Genomic DNA, 21,181 nt, shown 5'->3' with positions numbered 1-21,181 from the left:
TGTAATCATTTCAACCTCCGAACGCCTCCAGGACCTCGTCCTCAACCTGTTATTTTTACTACAGTATGCAGTATACTCTACTCGCCCACTCACCACAATCCACGCAGCACTAAACCTGCTCCTCTGTGTCTCCAACTCCTAACTCAGCCTCCACATTAACATGTAAAATAATACAAATAAAACTAACTGTATGGGCTGCGGTCCTGAACATCTCATCTAATTATTTTTGGGAGGATAATGAGCCTGTTTAAAATGTACACATTGTTGTTATAAATCGCATATCATTTCCTGTTAACTTTCCCAAGAATTGGGAGTTGCGTAGATGCTTCCTCTATTTGTTGCTTTATTGGCAATGTTTTGAAGCGAGCTGGACAAAAAGGTTCCCCCCATATGTAAACACTGACAATGTTTCACACCGTCACAATGTTAGGATGTGTCATCTACTGATAGGATGTGTCATTTACTGTCAGGATGTGTCATTTACTGTCAGGATGTGTCATTTACTGTCAGGATGTGTCATTTACTGATAGGATGTGTCATTTACTGTTAGGATGTGTCATTTACTGTTAGGATGTGTCATTTACTGTCAGGATGTGTCATTTACTGTCAGGATGTGTCATTTACTGATAGGATGTGTCATTTACTGTCAGGATGTGTCATTTACTGTCAGGATGTGTCATTTATTGTTAGGATGTGTCATTTACTGTTAAGGTGAGTCATTTACTGTCAGGATGTTTCATTTACTGTCAGGTTGTGTCATTTACTGTCAGGATGTGTCATTTACTGTCAGGGTGTGTCACTTACTGTTAGGGTGTGTAATTTACTGTCAGGATGTGTCATTTACTGTTAAGGTGAGTCATTTACTGTCAGGATGTTTCATTTATTGTTAGGATGTGTCATTTACTGTTAAAGTGAGTCATTTACTGTCAGGATGTTTCATTTATTGTTAGGATGTGTCATTTACTGTTAAGGTGAGTCATTTACTGTCAGGGTGTGTCATTTACTCTCAGGATGTGTCATTTATTGTTAGGATGTGTCATTTACTGTCAGGGTGTGTCATTTACTGTTAGGGTGTGTCATATACTGTTAGGGTGTGTCACTTACTGTCAGGATGTGTCACTTAATGTCAGGATGTGTCATTTACTGTCAGGATGTGTCATTTACTGTCAGGATGTGTCATTTACTGTCAGGGTGTGTCGTTAACTGTCAGGATGTGTCATTTACTGTTAGGGTGTGTCATTAACTGTCAGGATGTGTCATTTACTGTTAGGATGTGTCATTTACTGTCAGGATGTGTCATTTACTCTCAGGATGTGTCATTTATTGTTAGGATGTGTCATTTACTGTCAGGGTGTGTCATTTACTGTTAGGGTGTGTCATATACTGTTAGGGTGTGTCACTTACTGTCAGGATGTGTCACTTACTGTCAGGATGTGTCACTTACTGTCAGGATGTGTCTTTTACTGTCAGGATGTGTCATTTACTGTCAGGGTGTGTCATTTACTGTCAGGATGTGTCATTTACTGTTAGGATGTGTCATTTACTGGCAAATGCAACAACAAATGCAGTAGTCTTCAAAGTACCGAACACTTGAAGACTATTTACAGTATATATCCCCAATCACACAGTCAACACAGCATCCAGGAGAGACCGTGTGCTCTCGACAAGCAGGATTGCAAAATCACCACTCACAAGATTAAACCCCTGCCTGAATTTGCTGCTCTTGAGACTGTGAGATCCCCCTCAAAGTGAATCAGTGGACTGTGATTGAAAAGGGTTGTTTGGGACTGTGGGTGTGATGGAGACGGGAGTTGGTTGTGGATGTCTTTCAGATGTTGTGGCGGAACTCGGATCAATAGCTCATCACGGCAGCCAAGAGGCGTGATGGGATATTGGTACAGCGAGCCGCCAGCGTAGCGGTGTTAAGGTGTGTTCTGGGTAGGGCTGCGAATGACGATTTTGGTCTGTCGGGTTCATCAGTCGCAAGTAAACAGAAGAAACGGTGGCTTGTGATTTTTTCAATCATTTGAAAGGGGAGTGGAATGTCCTCCCCATTTGTAACCAATCTGAGCGTCAGATGGAGCATGTGTATGTTTTTGAACCTTTACTTTTTATATCAGGAAGTTATCACAAATCCTTGGGTGGTGTATGAATTTTTAAATTAAGTCTGCCTCAGGAATCTTATTTGGTTAGCCAGCACATTAAACATTTTCTTTTAACACATGGTTAGTATATAATACATTCCGTGGCAGTAACACAATGTCGTCCTTGTTGCAGTGACAATTTTTGTAATCTTGTAGTTCGTATGTTATCATTTCAATGTCATGACACTAATAAAATCTTCAATTTGTATTATATTATTATTTGTATCTATTTCTCTTAGCATTTAGTGGAGAAAATCTGCATTTAATCAAGAGAACAACAACAGTTTTGCAAATATTCAAGATATGGTTCTGTGTTTTTGCATGGTAGCCTAACTAACTAAAAATTACTCTCCACTTAGATTCCCAACCAATGTGGAAAAATAAGCTTCTGGACTTAGAAAATATAAAGATAATGATACAGTAGTGGGTAAGCCATCCTTTTAGCAAGGTTTTGTATAACAAAGTGTTGCGTACCCTCACGTAACCTTTTTCAGTTAGAGCCCCGGTTTTTACCAAACTATTACTGGACGCGGAGACCCAGCAAAGCAGTCACAGTGTTAGAGAATTTGACCAACCTTTCATTTTTGCAATATGAAGGAATAGCCTAAACATTCCTCTCTTGTTGTTTGTGAAGTCAGTTGTTTAAATTTATTAGGCCTACTTAAATTACTGTCTCCATTCTCTGTCCGTTTGATTATGCCACCACAACTGATTTACGTTCCACCACTACAAAGCTGTCAGCTGCCTGCCTCATTAGTTGTCTGTGCCCTGCACTTTGTCTCCACAGGAATTCAAGTTAAAATGTACATTTTGCATTATTTAGGCTGGGTAACTTCCTTCATGGGACATTATTTTTGGATCATTTTGCATCACGATGCCAAGATTATTTATTTATGCTTTTTTTTTTGTAAATTATTAATATGGGGTGTCTTTCAGGGGCCCAAAAATATTGCTTGTCAGTTTTCAGGATGATGCCAACTCCTGGTTTAAGGTGTTGACACATTATAATATGTACTTAAATATGTTGCACCTTGTCCGTTAAAGTATAGAAAATGCCATTCCTCTTTATAGGTAAGGACATGGGAATCATTGCTGCATTTTATGTAGCATACCAAAACTAATATATGGTGATTAATCGATACCAAGTTAATTATAAGAGATTAGTAATATCTTTGACATTTATTTATTCATGCATAATTTTTGACCAAATGTGACTTTCAAAGCCCTTTCATACTGTGGTCTCTTTGTGACAAATGTAATATTATGTGTAACTTATCAATGAGCTTTTTCGCCTGGAGGCTCTGGGCAGATTGACCAAAGCCCAACAACAACTTGTTAATTTTTGTCAGAGAAACTAATTGTAAGGTTTTAGAAGAAGATGGACGGTTCTTCAACTAAATTATGTCTCAGTGCGATAGCAAACACCCTTCAATTTGACATTGTTCTAAATATTCTGAGTTACAAATGACCCAAACTCCTCAACAGGTCTGACCATTTGACATATTTACATTTCAATTCTAAATTAAAGCATTTCTTCAAACATCTGTTTTCCAGACACTCCTTGTTTCCTGCCACAATTAAAAAAGTCCTGTTTGTAATACATTTTCTTTCTTAGCCATTGCTTGGCTTGGCTGGTGTTTCAGATCCTGCACCTCTGACTCAGTATGAGCTCTGAAGTGTTTTTGAGTTCTGGCTCCCAAATATAAACAGTACTGGACATTTTAAACAGTCTGTATGTGCTGCATTTGCATTTCCTGACCAGCGACTGGTACAATTATATACAGTACTGTGCAAAAGTCTTAGGCACCTGAAAATCGAACTAAGACCTTTTATTTGGGTAGTAAGTATTTTAATTAAACATATATATATATATATACATATAATAAATATAAATACATGAATATAATAAATATAAATTATATTATAACCCATCAAATTAAATGTCTTTAGTTCGACTTTCAGGTGCCTTTTGCATTGTACTCTATTTATTATGGTATTTTAAACCAAAGGTTTCTGTTTTCAAGCCATGATGATGGTGTCACAATATTGATAATATATTTTCTCTCTTTTTCCCCCTCCTCTGTCTCCACCATTCTGACCGCGACCGGTTGAGTGCAGTTTGGTAGAACAGAAGTGATCGATAACACGCTGAACCCGGACTTTGTGCGGAAGTTCGTCCTGGATTTCTTTTTCGAAGAGAAGCAGAATCTTCGCTTTGATGTGTAAGTGCTTGAATACTTTCTCCTGCCTTCTCTTGCACTGTCAATTCATCCTCATGTTTTTCTTGCCCTCCGTCAAATAATGACTCAAGAGGTTTCTTTAGCACGATTCACTCCTCCACTCATAATAATAACTTGACTTGATCCTGATTCTAAAGGTCCATTACAGTGACACAGAGTTTGTGTTAAATTGCTAAACGTTTTGCAACATGCAATGAAAATCAGTGTTCCTCAAGGCCTAGTACCGTTTCAAAACGTTGACGTCAGTATATGAATTGGAACCATCAGACATGACAAGATGTGACTTAATTTGATCCTCTTACCTTCATTGACAAATGTAAAGATCACAGAAAAAAATTAAATAATTGATCATTTTTTCATAAAAATGTTTCTGTCAGTTTAGGATGTGAAAGCACACTTTTGAAGCCATTTGCAGGGTTAGAGCTTTTCTGGAAGACCAGTTTGACAAGGCCTTAAACTGTACACACCGCTTTCAAAGTCAAAAACGCAAACCCCCTTTTGTCTCACATCCACTCCCTGCTCTGCCTTCAGAGTGGAGGCAACTCACAGTCTAAACTTGGGATAAAGGGAGTTGTGTGCTATTGGGGGATGTTACTGTTCTAACTTCCATCCAGTCAGGAGAAGTGGAGATCGATGCTGTAAGCAGGGGGCCTGAGAAGGAGAGGAAGAGCAGAGGCCCCAGCATGGGGCAGGTGGAGCTGAACCACCCCCCCCCCCCCAGATCCATGAAATCGATTATGCTACACACACACCCAAACACACACACAGACTGTACAGAAATCTAGACCCGTGCTGAAAACACCAAAGCCCTGCACTACTCTGTGAAGTCTAACACACACAAATACAGCGATTAATACTGGTGCCAAAACCACAAACGACCGCCACAGCCAGATCCACCACGCAGACACAAAGTAAAATCCAAGATGTAACAGTCAATGGACACCAATGTATTCATAAGTGTATCTCAGTCACATTTTGACAAAGAGCCGGAAAGTTAAACATGATTTTTAATCCAAAACTGTCCTTTGTAGGACGAGAAGCCACTTTTTTGGCAGATAGCGGCCAATCTCGACAGAGCTCAGTTATCCAGGAAGAAAAACAATGGAAGTCCTTAGTCCAAAGCACATGAAGAAACACAGGCCATAAAAACCCGACAGCTTCCTGCACTGATTGGGCAGCTCCCCCCTGTAGCCAGCTGGGCAGAATTAGATACAAGGGGGTTAAATCAGTCCATGTGATGCGAGCTGAAGGGGGTGGGGTGGCTTGTTTGGTCCGTTGGGGATATTCTTCTCGCCATGGTGATAGGAACGACGTGGGAGGACTTCCTTTATTAATACAACAGCAACTGCTATGGTGAAGCATGCAGCAGCCGGCGGCCGTGAGCCGGGGCTTGGTTTGGACTGGTGAATAGGTTGTGGGTGCCCCTCCACTAGCCAAATCGGGGTCATGCTCGGTGGTTGGGCGAGTGCGTGATTGTGGTCGTGTTTTCACAGCCTGTTGAAGTTTTGTTTTGTGTTGTGCTGTTTACATTTGCATTATGTAGTACAGCATGTCTCAACTCACAGATCGATGTTTGCGGAAAGTATTGTGGGTGAAAAGCTCGGTTCATTGTTTGGAAAGTTTCAGATAAGCGCGATGTTCAAAGAGTTCAACTGATACATGTTGAATGTGCACCTTGTAATGCAGTTCGCCTCCGTTGCTGGGACTGCTAATTGCTGTCCCGGGATCTGGTCAGTGAATGGTCTGGAGAGCTGCTTTGAGTGGAAGCTAGCCTAGCTAGCCTAGTCATTTGCCCTTAGCCCTGCCCCGTCTTGAACTGAGTGGAGCAGAGTACTCTTACCAGTGTTGGCAATTAATTTGCTGCCAGCATTTGATGAGGAGAAGTTTGTTTGACCAGATATAATACTGTTAATCTGAGAACATGTTACGTAGGGACTGTCAGCATGCATGTAGACAAGGGCACCTGCAATGCATATACTCAGAAGATGAGAACTGGCTAAAAAAATACTTGATAATAAGACACTAGTTGGGACTAGGGCTGTCACAATATCAGATTTTCACTACAAGATCATCATGGCCAAAGGAATTGATGATAGCAATATTATTGCCATATTATTGTGATATCTACGATATCTACTTTTTTGGCAAATTAATTACACTCAATATATGAGTAAAGGGAGGTGGAGAGAGAGTATGTAACCATAACTGTACAAAAAAATTCAAGCCTACACTTAATGGATAGTGAAAAGGCAACCAGATTAACTGATGAAAAAAATAATCGTTTTGGGAAAAATACAACACATTTTCACCTAGTGAACAGACTATGAAAACGGCGCATCTTTGCGTTAATTGAAACGCCAGTGGTAGGTCCAGACTCGTAGTTTAAGCACATGCATTGTTTGTCTATAGGTGACATGAATAATCTATAGATAAACCAAGATTTTTGGAAAAATACAACGTCATCTTTGCCTAGTGAATATGCTATTATCATATGTGTATGTATATTTACATTATATAAATATTTCATTTTTAAAATATCACGGTTATCGTGAATACCGGTATATCGCGACACCCCTAGTTGGGACATGCATTTATAGACCTAACTGCTGCCTTCAGTGTAATTGATAATGCAGCCTTATTGGAAAAAACCCATTATGGCTTGTCATCGCTTTAATTCACCTGCAACCCTTCAGCTTCTCTAATGTCAGGTATAGAGTGCAGAGTCCCTATAGGCATCTGTTACTAATCAATTTTTTACACACAATTTGCAGCATGTCTTAAAAGAAGCTAGAGTGACGATGTTTGACGATTACTCCCCGCACTCTTCAAGTCATCGCCCAAAGCCAGTGAGCTCACTGAAACTCTACATGTCATCACACAAAGCCAGTGAGCTCACTGAAACTCTACATGTCATCACACAAAGCCAGTGAGCTCACTGAAACTCTACATGTCATCACACAAAGCCAGTGAGCTCACTGAAACTCTACATGTCATCACTTAAAGCCAGTGAGCTCACTAAAACACTACATGTCATCACACAAAGCCAGTGAGCTCACTGAAACTCTACATGTCATCACTCAAAGCCAGTGAGCTCACTAAAACACTACATGTCATCACACAAAGCCAGTGAGCTCACTGAAACTCTACATGTCATCACACAAAGCCAGTGAGCTCACTAAAACACTACATGTCATCACACAAAGCCAGTGAGCTCACTGAAACACTACAAGTCATCACCCAAAGCCAGTGAGCTCACTGAAACTCTACAAGTCATCACACAAAGCCAGTGAGCTCACTGAAACTCTACATGTCATCACACAAAGCCAGTGAGCTCACTGAAACTCTACAAGTCATCACTCAAAGCCAGTGAGCTCACTAAAACACTACAAGTCATTACACAAAGCCAGTGAGCTCACTGAAACTCTACATGTCATCACACAAAGCCAGTGAGCTCACTGAAACTCTACAAGTCATCACCCAAAGTCAGTGAGCTCACTGAAACTCTACAAGTCATCACTCAAAGCCAGTGAGCTCACTAAAACACTACATGTCATCACAAAAAGCCAGTGAGCTCACTAAAACATATTACAAGTCATCACCCAAAGCCAGTGAGCTCACTAAAACTCTGCATGTCATCACACAAAGCCAGTGAGCTCACTGACATTCTAAACAGAGTTGCATTTGAAGCCCAAATCGTCTCACCCTCATATCACATATAGCTCAGACACCCGACAAGACATGTAACCGAAGATATCTTGACAGTCCCCAAGCCAAGAACAGAAGCAAGAAAATGCAGAGTATTATAAAGAGCCATGACAAGAAGGACTGTAACACAAAACAGAAAGAAAACAGCTAAAACAACACCTCACAGCAAAGAGACAACTGTGAACACACAAGCAAAGGAACACATACACCATCTAACAAATGTCCGCGTGTGTACACACACACACACACACACCCACTCTACCTTAGGAGCATTGTTATTTTTCATTTTCTGTCTTTTATTGTTGTTAAAAGTATTGTAAAGTTTTGTTCACCTGTTTACCTTTTTTATTAAGTGTCGGAACCTAGCAACACTTGCGATCGCTATGCCGACAGCTAATGAGGATTTAAATGAACCAGGAATTTGAACAAGAGACCTTTCAGTTAGTGGCTGTATTATTTAAGCACAAGAGTATCTGCTGCTCTCTCATTATGTGATGGGTACAATGAATCAGGTACCCTAACATGGAGTGTAACCACATCCACAACAGGACCTACATGAATAAAATAATATCGACTAACCGATATCAAACCGTAACTCTTAATAAAGCTTGGTTATTAAGATTTATGTCAAGCTGCCTCACAGTTTTAAGCCACTTACTGACATTCGTGACTACAAAGTGGTAGCACTGGGCAGGATCAAAATAGAATTCACTGAGAGGAGGGGAGGCCAGGCTTGTTTGTTAATCCAATTAACAGAATGGGAAGGAAACATAATTGCAGCCCCTTTCCACCTTGGCATAAACAAACTCAGATGGTCAGATATATTACCAATCCCTTTGCAACATCAAAATAAAGAACTAACACCGGCTTTAAGAGGTTGAAATTAATAACAAGCCTGCATTTGACGATTGCACTGGCTTAATGCCAGTTGAAAATAAAGACCCTAATCTCGGGCAAAGGACTCCCTAGGGGTTGTTTAAATCTATGTGCGCCGTGTCCCTAATTGGACAGCTGTTTTGTTGGGGACTGGAAGAAATTGGTTCTTTATTTAATTAGGTGTGAACTGTAAGCATGTGATATGCAAGTGAAACAAGTTGAGAAAACACATACCCACGGACAGATGAACATAGTGTACCAGTCACAAGTTTGGACACATCAGCTCATTCAGGGGTATTTCTTTAGTTTTAGTATTTTCCACATTATAGAACAATAGTGACATCAAAACAAAACTATGAAATAACACACTGAGAGATTATAGTAATGGGAAACTTTACACAACACAAAGTGCTGACCAACTCTGAACAAAGGACAAAAGATAGGATGCCTGTTACTGATGGGCCCCACACATCCTATCCATACATCCTGTCCATGCCTCCTGATGGGAGTTGTCCATGTGACTGTCATAGGCTCTATGAATAGGCCCATGGACCATAGGTTGGAACATACATACAAGGGTATTTTGTAGGATAAACCTTTCTTATTGGAGGATAATGGACTGTGTAATGGTTGGCTATGATCACTGACCTCATCCTATGTGTCCTGGCATAAAAGACTGTGTTAACTTTGTAATCACTGGAGAACATGCAAGAACTATGGAAGATCAACATATTGGACTCATGTAAAAAAAGAAAGTTCTCCCCTGACTTCAGGTTTAATTAATTGTGTTCGTGCATCAAAAGTGGACAGAATCCAACAACATCATTATGCTGCAACCAAAATTGTGTTAAACAGATCAATAAACCTTTCATATTGTAGATTCTAAAAAAGAATTACTCAAAAACATGCTATTTAGTGTCTATAATCAACACAAGTACTTTCATTGCGTCTTATTAGTATTATTGAAATTACATAGTTATGTTTACAGTGAAATATATAAAAATGTTTGATTCTATTAGATTATTATTTTATTGGATAGAAACTGTACAGAATATGCAAAAGCTTTGACTGTTAGACCACCCTGAGCCAGCAAGTACCTATATTATGCAAATATTATATTTGTATGTTGATTTGCAAATACCCAGTATTTTTATGAAAACAGTTGACATCAAGAAATAAGAGAGTTAGAAAAGAGCAATTTTATCTACAAATGCAACAGCCTACTTTATCTGCTGTTACTTGCCTGCTTGAGTTGAGAACTCACAGGATTTTAAAATGTATTTGTTACCATCTGTTAGATGTATTTTGCAGTATATTGGAAGAGATTGCTCTAGGCTTTTTTATTGAACATTGCCAGACAGAACTTTTTGAAAGTTATTTTGGCGATAAAGCTGTTTAAAGATAGTAAATTATTTGTGTATTTTTAACTAAAACAGTGGTAATCTTTCAGCATCATACTAAGTTTTGTCCACCAAATATGTTGAAATGTAGGTATGTCACTAACATGACCCCGTTTCTATGAGTTGGAAGATGCAAACTTGTAGCCAATACTTAGCCCACAAAAGAGGGATCCAGTGGGCGGGACATAGGATTTTCAAGTGTCAGCCAATAAGCATATGCTAAAAAATCCTGCTTAACTCCAAACTGAATCAACACTGTCTGCTGTGATTATCTGCCAATAATAATTATTGTTGAGCGTGGTTATTTATAAGCGAAAGTGAATCATCACGTTGAAATCCACAAAGCTAGTGAGCTGTGTGTGTACCGCATGGGGGGGTGGGATGGGTGAAGCATGTTCAGCTGTATACTCCGGCTGCTAGGCAACGTGGCACTGAGCTTGTGGGCTGTCCGTTGAGTACTACACGGCACACCGCAGAGGAAAATAAATTCCACCCTAGTCAGCTTAAAACCCATCAAAAGTAACAAAACATCGGGCAACCTAACCCTAATGACCAAATATCTGGCAACCTAACTCTAATGACCAAAATAGCACAACACACAGCCATTAATATCTAAACCGCTGGCAACAAAAGTGAGTACAACCCTAAGTGAAAATGTCCAAATTGGGCCCAAAGGGTCAATATTTTGTGTGGCCACCGTAATTTTCCAGCACTGCCTTAACCCTCTTGGGCATGGAGTTCACCAGAGCTTCACAGGTTGCCACTGGAATGACAACATCACGGAGCTGGTTGATGTTAGAGACCTTGTGCTCCTCCAACTTCCGATTGAGGATGCCCCACAAATGCTCAATAGGGTTTAGGTCTGGAGACATGCTTGGCCAGTCCATCACCTTTACCCTCAGCTCCTTTAGCAAGGCAGTTGTCATCTTGGGGGTGTGTCTGGGGTCGTTATCATGTTGGAATACTGCCCTGCGGCCCAGTCTCTGAAGGGAGGGGATCATGCTCTGCTTCAGTATGTCACAGTACATGTTGGCAGTCATGGTTCCCTCAATGAACTGTAGCTCCCCAGTGCCGGCAGCACTCATGCAGCCCCAGACCATGACACTCCCACCACCATGCTTGACTGTAGGCAAGACACACTTGTCTTTGTACTCCTCACCTGGTTGCCGTCCCACACGCTTGACACCATCTGAACCAAATACATTTATCTTGGTCTCATCAGACCACAGGACATGGTTCCAGTAATCCATGTCCTTAGTCTGTTTGTCTTCAGCAAACTGTTTGTGGGCTTTCTTGTGCATCATCTTTAGAAGAGGCTTCCTTCTGGGACGACAGCCACGGAGACCAATTTGATGGAGTGTACAGTGTATGGTCCGAGCACTGACAGTCTGACCCCCCACCCCTTCAACCTCTGCAGCAATGCTGGCAGCATTCATATGTCTATTTCCCAAAGACAACCTCTGGATATGATGCTGCACTCAACTTCTTTGGTTGACCATGGCGAGGCCTGTTCTGAGTGGAACCTGTCCTGTTAAACCGCTGTATGGTCTTGGCCGCTGTGCTGCAACTCAGTTTCAGGGTCTTGGCAATCTTCTTATAGCCTAGGCCATCTTTATGTAGAGCAACAATTCTTTTTTTCAGATCCTCAGAGAGTTCTTTGCCATGAGGTGCCATGTTCAACTTCCAGTGACCAGAGTGTGAGGGCGATAACACAAAATTTAACACACCTGCTCCCAATTCACACCTGGGACCTTGTAACACTAACGAGTCACATGACACCGGGGAGGGAAAATGGCTAATTGGGCCCAATTTGGACATTTTCACTTAGGGGTGTACTCACTTTTGTTGCCAGCGATTTAGACATTAATGACTGTGCGTTGAGTTATTTTGAGGGGACAGCAAATTTACACTGTTATACAAGCTGTACACTCACTACTTTACATTGTGGCAAAGTGTCATTTCTTCAGTGTTGTTACATGAAAAGATCTAATCAAATATTAGCAAAAATGTGAGGGGTGTACTCACTTTTGTGAGATACTGAATATATATATACATATATACAGCAAAAACCAAGGCGTGGTGTCCAGTGAACTTTCTATAGACCTCCTAGATGTTACCTCATGACTAAGGGTTAGGGCGCCCATTCACTGCCTGGCTAGCATGGCTAACGAGAAGTCTGTCTTCTTCTTCACTGTAATCTTCTCTTCTTTTCTCATTCATTTGTGCTCTAAGAGGTATCTGCTTTTGGCACACCACATGTACAGTATATTAACAACATTCGGTACTGCATACAGGTAATGTACCCTTTTGTCTTTACAGAACGCCTATTGTCTTTAATGAAAGCCTATTTTATTTAATAAAATATGTAGTGCATTGGTGATGGAATCTGTAGTTTTCGTCTCCTTGTCCAGCCAGGTGTTTAGTAACACACTCCTAATTGAAACACAACGAAACTGGAGCTTACATTAAAGCAACCAATCGGGCCACGTTAGTATTGGATGTAAGGTGTAAATTCTGCACTTTGACTATTTACCAGGATATTTACGACAAGGCCGCATAGGTAAATTCTATCGGCGTGTAACAAGGACAAGTAGTCCTTGTGACGCATGTCGTATTCGGCTTCTCCATGAAATGCTGGCTGCACGGTCTGTCAGCAGGCATTCTAAGCAGACAAATTCAAATGTGTATCGTATTTGTTCATTAAAATCGTAACGTTTTTGTGTTCTGGAATCGCATCCAGTCATCCTTGCAGCGTAAGTGAGGTCCGAAGAGCGCTGTAAATAAACGGTGTTTCTCTTGCATTCCCGGAATGAATGTTCAGATATGAATGTTCAAGGCCTCAGGGGAATGCTGCGGTTGTGGTCTCCCAGATACGGGATCACAGGAGGTGGCTCCAATAAAAAGGGAGAGCCCCTGTTGCGGCTGGATGAATAATTTAACCACCCCCTTCCCTCTAGAGATTATTTATAGCATCCTAAATCACAATAGATAGTGAAGGTTGAAATGCCGGGAGGCTTAAAGATAGGCATGGAGATATGGGGCCACGTTGATTACACCCAGGCGAGTTGTTGCATGTGTAGATCACAATGAACCCACTCGATGGCCGCTGATATACGAGTCTCATTTTGATGGGGTCCTCGGAAATGAATGAATTCAGAGGTGTCATTCAGAGGTGTCTTGAACACCACGGAAGAAAGAAAATCATGGAACGTGTTCATTTGCGTCCGATTATTTGGCCCCCTTCAGTCTGTGTAAAGCTCGACAGTGCAGTGGAAAAGCGTGTGTAGGGAGGACCAGGGCTGTCTCTGTTGTCTCCCTAATAGAACACAGAGAAGTGTGGGTGTCAGTTACGTCACAGAAGGGCTTCCTACCCCGCTCTGTTAGGAGGATTGCATCGCCACATAACAAGGCTTTAAGATCCTTGGCGTATATTCACCAGATAGACACTATAAGAGTGTACACAATGATCTGCTGTTTCCGGTGGATATTTAAAGGGGCTGCGCAGCTAAAAACATAGATTCCCTCCCCCCCTGACTGGTTTAGATTAGGCACATCAACGCTTATTTAGAATTATACATTGTGTAACACTGCTGCCGTTGGTGGACAATGTTGAAAAGCGGAATGCACAAAAACAACTAAATATTTACCTTCAGTTATTTATTACTGAAAACGTTGCCACATTTTGTGCTTGGAATAACACTGATAATGGGGAAATTATGCCATTGTTTAAGGTGTTCAAGGTGATTGAAAATGTATTCCTGGAATTTCATGTCATATCATTGGGCATTAACATTCCATATACGTTTTTTTCTGTGTACATAATATGTGACCTATGCAAGGCTATGCAAAGTAATTAGCAAAGTATATTAAAAAGTTATCTGACTCCAGGGGTTTATGGAATGAAATGGAATATGCAGGCAAACAATGTAAATCAATTTGTTGACTACAAGAATAGATCTGAGAGTTAGACTTAATTTGCAAATGGATTACTTCACATTGTAAGATTAATGATTACATTATGCAAGGCTTAAATCACAAGATAGAAGTCTTCTTCATTAATAAAGCATTATTCTGATATATATCAGATATAGAGAGAATGAGAAAGATAGCTAGGCTCTTTATACCTGGAGAGCAGAAAGGTGTCAAAATCCCCAGCCAGTATCCATTCCAGCCCAACAGCTTTTTTTTTTTAACATGCTTGCCAACATGTAATTTGTCAAGCGTGGCCAGGTTAAAACTTATTTTATCACGCATGGCCGGGTTTTTTTGTGGTATTCTGTCAGAGACCTACACTGATCAATGGCTGCAGTGTCGATCGTATGTCCACTACTGTTGGTAATGGAGGAGGAGAGGCCACCTCCCCCCGTTTGGGCACCACCTTCGCCTCTGTTATGATTTGACCAAAATCAGGGACTAAAGCCCTGAAAAAAAACAGGAACTATGCTTCTCGTTTATCTGATGTATCATAACATAAATACCTTCACTTTGGTTTCCAATTGCCTACATGGTCAGACAAAGCATCTCAACGGCCAAATGAGGCTCATGGAAATATGTTATATAATTATGTAGTTTAAAAAACAGCACAGACACATTGATTTAATAGACGTAATAAACTGCTTCAGGGCTTTAAAGATATGCATAGCCCACTCATGTGAATAATTCCAGTCTTTATTTGCCATAACGTTCCTGAATTATGAGGAACCTATCCTCAGGTCTATTACCTTGTGTTCTAAAAAAGTAGCCAAGTTCTTCAGAAAAGAGCTTGACTACTCGTCGAGTCATGAGCGCACAGGCGCAATGGGGCTTCGTTTTTCTCTCCTAGGTCTAATTAATTGTCAAAAGTGAAAGAGAGTTCATATCATTTTCTTTCATTTAGATAATAAGGATCAGCCCATTATCATGAGTGTCTGACGCACAAGCAGCCAATGATGGAAAACAAGATGAAAGAGTAACGAACTTGGGCCCAGTTGGAGTTTAAAAAAAGTCCAGTCAGTGGGATTTTTGTTTAATAGTTGGCACCTTGCTGAGAGAGAGAGCCTTTTTAGATTGCAAAACAGAGAGACTTTTTACATTATGAAAGATTGTTTTTGCATGACAAAATAGAGAGAGACAATTTACATTATGAGAGAGAAACAGGCTTTTTACATCATGAGAGAAAGACTTTATATTATGAAAAAAAAAATTACATTATGAGACAGAGAGTTTTATGTTATGAGAGACTTTTTACATAATGAGAGAGAGATTGAGACTTTTTTACATTATGAGACAGAGACTTTTAATATAATGACAGGGTAGAAATGAGAGATAACCAAAAGAGAAATGTACCTTATTCCAGAGTAACTTCCTACCACTGTGAATCATGCAGATCGCTAACTGATACATTAGTTGGTTAGAAATTGTAGATAAAGGCAGTATGAGGCATTGTGTGCCAATAGAAGCAAGTGATAGCTGGTGACCACTGAGGTGAGTAAGGTCACCTGCAACACAGGTATATGTTATCATAACCCACAAATTGAGCTATAATCAATAGACACTCAAACTAAGTATGTTTCCCAAAAAATTGGGCAGTAACTTATTTAGTTGAGGTACCTTTCCAGCAAGCATGCATTACTAACCCAAACATAACTGGCAGCCTGAAATGCTTCTTGACAGCCCGTTATGAGTATGGGAAATTGGTAGCCATTTATGGGCGCTAACTGGCTAAAGCCAACTTCATTACTAGCTATCTAGCTGGCAAATACAGCAGAGAAATAACATGTAATGCTGTTATTGAGTCATCAAGACGGAATCAGCAGGCATCATAACTTGATCAAAGCTATCAACATACATAACTCCTCAGTTACGGCCCATCACATTCTCGAGCAGCTAAAACCAAATGAGTTGTTGTGTCACCAAAGATGAAAGCTCTAAAAATGTAGGGGGCATGTGCCCCCAGTGCCCCCCAAACGGCATGAACGTCTCTGCTGACTGTTGATGTTCTGTGTGTAAAAGTGCATTCAAAACCTTTTGGAAAGACAGAGCTTATCAGTTCAAAAACAAACAAATTCAGTGACTTACAGTATAATGCACTTGTGAGAAATATAGCTAAAGCCTTGTCTGTAACCATAAGATAGGTATTTTCAATACTACCATATATGATCATTTTTGACCCTATAGTTGGACCCTATACACCATAAAGTCCAGGACATGCCTGACAAAAAAGTTTCAGCTGAAACCAAGATTCAGATAAAATAAGATCTGCCTCAATTACTAAAGACACACAGTGATCTCTGTTATTGTAGATAGCCTTGCCTGCATCAGTTGGTTAAATCACAAAATCTCAAAACAGCTGTTGCCAGTACAGTAGCCTATGAAGGCCTTGGTTTTTCTACTGTTGTCTCCAGTAGAATCTCTTCCATATCAGCCTAGGGAAATCTCTGCATTGATCCATGTTTGTTATTAATGTATGTTATGGCTCTCAGTTTGCGGAATAGAAACCGTGCCTGTTAGCTAGCAAAACCTGCACGACACAGAACAATAACGTTTCCCTCTCAATTTACTTTGCGCCATTGTGGTAATTTGTGATAATTTGCTCCTTAGGTTAACATAATATGTTTAATGCCGGTCCTTTGTCTTGATTACAAAGAGCTGCCCAAGTCTCTCCCCTGTCTGCCAAGTTAAATGCCATCTGACTTTTGGTGACTTCATTGCTGCTTGTGCCGCTAAATGTAATTTCAGCATCGCCTGTCCTACTGTGCACTGATACCATTTGATACCGCCCAGCTCAGCTATCAATTTTACATTGCCAGAGATGGAGTTTATGCCAAGCAAGTGAGGAGTAATTCCAACTAAAAGTAAAGGATCACGGAAAATAAGAGATGGAAAATTCATTAAAAAGGGAGAAGTGGGGGGGGGGGGGGGGGGGGGCTAATTAAAAACAAAAAAAGGCCTTGCAGGTTAGAGATTCTTTAGAAGGGCCTAGTATTTCATGGTTAGTAGTTCCGCTCAGTGGTTTTAATATATTTTGTTAACATGGCGGCTATATCATTTTGAAACACGGGAGCCCCTTTACTTTTCCAGACAATAAACGTTAGTCCCTAACTTTTAGCTCTTTCAGTAAACATGTAGGTTTTGCCTCTGTTGCCCAGAACCATGGTGAGAACATATGGAATTAGATTCATGCCAAACATAGAGGCTATGGCTGAACCATAGACAGCTTTTTCAGAAAAACTACATTTATAGGTCGAAATCAGGACCTGTTTGCTCATTTATAAATAAATAGTATTTTTTATCATTTTTCATTAGTGCTCATTGTATTTATTTTCTTAGAATTGGTTACCTGAATTCCAGTCAGAGGTACTTGTCACTCACTCAAGTTCTACAGGTCAGCAATTTCTCTCGAGAACTGAATTAAACAGGTAATGAACTACTTTCCATCGTTGTGGACACCGTAACAAAGTACACCAAGCCGACAATTTAGCTGTCTACATTTGCATTGCATGTTATTTCGACCATCCCTTAACGTCCCCAAAGGGAGCTCATTCTGCTAACTACGGTCAATTCAGACTTCTATCTATTGAAGAAGCAAGGTGGCTGCTTGCCTTTAGGGTAAGTCACATCATTTTCTACAACAGTTTGACTTCCAGAAACTCTGACCGGAATGAGGGGGGCACCGAGAGAGAGATGTGGGGAAATATGTGATATTCCTGCAGTGCGATTCCACTTGGCTGCGAGTGGATTTCTTGTGTCAAATGCATACAAAAACATTTTTCAAAGGAAATCGTTGTGTCGCCACTTAAGAGAACTCAGTAGCGTTGACGAGTTAGCCTTGAGGAACAAAAGAAAACAGGCCAATTTTTCCGACTGTTGGCAGGAGGGGCGGGATGCATCTGGAATTTTGTATCATTCCCTCCATATCCTATTGTCTTTCAGTTTCTGGATTCACTATATGTGTCTACACTCACTCTGCTGATTCATTCATTAAACATGATGTTTACTCTCGGGGGAGCTATGTATAATTTCGTATTTACTATGTTCAGATGTCAAGAGGGATTTGGTATTTGATCTCATTTGAGTTTAGGCAGCTCACACTTTATGATGAAATGAATGAATGTGTGTTTGGTTTGGATATTACCTCAAAAAATTATGTAGGTGTATTTATTGCCTAACTCCTAACATCACTGACTAACTCTTGTTGACACTGACATTAACCTCCTAATGAAACTAACTCTTGTTGACACTGACATTAACCTCCTAATGAAACTAACTCTTGTTGACACTGACATAAACCTATAATGAAACTAACTCTTGTTGACACTGACATGAACCTATAATGAAACTTACTCTTGTTGACACTGACATAAGTTTGCTCATTAACGACAGAGTAAATAAATCTGTAAACGATCAAATTGAGGATCTAAACTCAACACTGCGAAATACATTAGACACAGTTGTACCACTAAAAACTAAAGAAATACGCAACAAGAAAAACTTGGTCCCTGGTACACAGACAATACTAGAGCACTTAAGCAAGCCTCCAGGAAATTGGAGCGAAAGTGGCGCTCCACCAAGTTGGAAGTATTTAGACTAGCCTGGATAGACAGTACACTACAATACCGAAAATCACTCACGTCTGCTCGATCAGCTTATTTCTCCAACCTGATTGAGGTGAACAAAAACAATCCAAAATTTCTCTTTGATACAGTTGCAAAGTTAACATAAAAGCAAAGCTTAGCAAGTGAAGTGGGTCTTCATGTCACGTCCTGGCTGTGCCCCTAGCCATCTCTGCGCTGGGCTCGGGGCATAGCCAGGACAGGACAGGAGGTGGCCTTTAGCCACCTCTACTCCTTTTTTTGGTTTCCCCAATTGGAGGCAGGTGTTAGTCATTGCCTCCAATTGGGGACCCTATTTAAGTTTAGTTTGTAGGCCCCAAGGCGTGGTTCATTTTGGTTTTGTTTATCCTGTGTAAGGAATACCCACGTCACTGGTTGCTGCTTTTTGTTTTGTTGGAGTCCTGCATTCTTTATTTTGTATTAAATGGATTACCTTACCTACCTCTACTCTGCGCCTGTGTCCTCTTCATCCCACAACCGTGACAGAATGAACCACCACCAAGAGACACAGCAGAAATGGACGGTAGGGGAACTCCTCGGTTGGCCGGACAGCGACACCGAGGAGGAGGAGAACCCCTACTGTCCTCTGCGGCACACCGGGCCTCCACAGCATCCACCCCGGAGGAGACGTCGACGGAGGCGACGTAAGCAAACCTCCGTGTGTCCGCCCCAAGAATTTCTTGGCGGGGTGCTGTGGGGGCAGGCGGAATGGAAGGACGCGGCCGTGCCACCCGTGCTCACGTGTGGGGTAGTCCAGGTGCCCCAGCCCTGCCCGGTGCCAGCTCCTAGGCGTCGGGCAACAACGCCGGGGGGGCCTATGAGGGCTTTCCCTGATGTTGGGAGATGTGAGGACTGGTGGGGCTATCGGGACCCGCCGTACCGGTTCTCGCAGCCAGCGCCCCCTGCTGCCCGGGAGCCGCAGCCGGCGCCGCCAGCGCCCCACACTGCCCGGGAGCCGCAGCCAGCGCCCCCCGCTGCCCGGGAGCCGCAGCCTGCGCCCCCCGCTGCCCGGAAGCCGCAGCCTGCGCCCCCCGCTGCCCGGAAGCCGCAGCCTGCGCCCCCCGCTGCCTGGAAGCCGCAGCCTGCGCCCCCCGCTGCCCGGGAGCCGCAGCCAGCGCCCCCCGCTGCCTGGGAGCCGCAGCCAGCGCCCCCTGCTGCCCGGGAGCCGCAGCCAGCGCTCCCCGCTCCCTGGGAGCCGCAGCCAGCGCCGCCAGCAACCCCTGCTGCTTGGGAGCCGCAGCCAGCGCCCCCCGCTGCTTGGGAGCTGCAGCCAGCGTCCCCCGCTGCCTGGGAGCCGCAGCCAGCGCCGCCAGTGCCCCCTGCTGCCCGGAAGCCGCAGCCTGCGCCCCCCGCTGCCCGGAAGCCACAGCCGCCAGCTCCTCCCGCTGCCCAGTGGCCGCAGCCGCCAGCTCCTCCCGCTGCCCAGTGGCCTCCGCCGCCAGCTCCTCCCGCTGCCCAGTGGCCGCAGCCGCCAGCTCCTCCCGCTGCCCAGTGGCCTCCGCCGCCAGCTCCTCCCGCTGCCCAGTGGCCTCCGCCGCCAGCTCCACCCGCTGCCCAGTGGCCTCAGCCGCCAGCTCCACCCGCTGCCCAGTGGCCTCAGCCGCCAGCTCCACCCGCTGCCCAGTGGCCTCAGCCGCCAGCTCCTCCCGCTGCCCAGTGGCCTCAGCCGCCAGCTCCTCCCGCTGCCCAGTGGCCTCAGCCGCCAGCTCCACCCGCTGCCCAGTGGCCTCAGCCGCCAGCTCCACCCGCTGCCCAGTGGCCTCAGCCGCCAGCTCCTCCCGCTGCCCTGTTTTCGCCGCCGCCAGGACCCGCCGTGGACTGGCCGCCGCCCGGGCCCGCGGATGACTGGCCGCCGCCGCCCGGGCCCGCGGATGACTGGCCGCCGCCGCCCGGGCCCGCGGATGACTGGCCGCCGCCGCCCGGGTCCGCGGATGACTGGCCGCCGCCGCCCGGGCCCGCGGATGACTGGCCGCCGCCGCCGCCCGGGCCCGCGGATGACTGGCCGCCGCCGCCCGAGCCAGCGGATGACTGGTCGCCGCCGCCCGGGGCCGTGGATGACTGGCCGCCGCCGCCCGAGCCAGCGGTTGACTGGCCGCCCGAGGCCACGGATGACTGGCCGCCGCCGCACGAGGCCGCGGATGACTGGCCGCCGCCCGAGCCCGCGGTGGACTGGCCGCCTTGTCCCGCAGCGCCTTCACCTGCCCAGGAGCCCCCGCATCGTCCTA

At 43.4% G+C, this 21,181-nt stretch overlaps 1 protein-coding gene across 1 annotated transcript in view; it reads left to right on the top strand.

Moving 5' to 3' along the window:
- Nucleotides 1-21,181, top strand: part of LOC105024793 (copine-9) — a 120,636-nt gene that overhangs the window by 26,206 nt on the left and 73,249 nt on the right. The window contains exon 4 of the mRNA XM_020055335.2: nt 4,263-4,366. Coding sequence (XP_019910894.2) covers nt 4,263-4,366 — 104 coding nt within the window. The remainder of the gene's footprint in view (nt 1-4,262; nt 4,367-21,181) is intronic.

The sequence above is a fragment of the Esox lucius genome, chromosome 17 (assembly GCF_011004845.1).
Source record: "Esox lucius isolate fEsoLuc1 chromosome 17, fEsoLuc1.pri, whole genome shotgun sequence".
Classification (NCBI taxonomy): Eukaryota; Metazoa; Chordata; class Actinopteri; order Esociformes; family Esocidae; genus Esox; species Esox lucius.
This window is presented reverse-complemented; position numbering and strand designations above follow the sequence as displayed.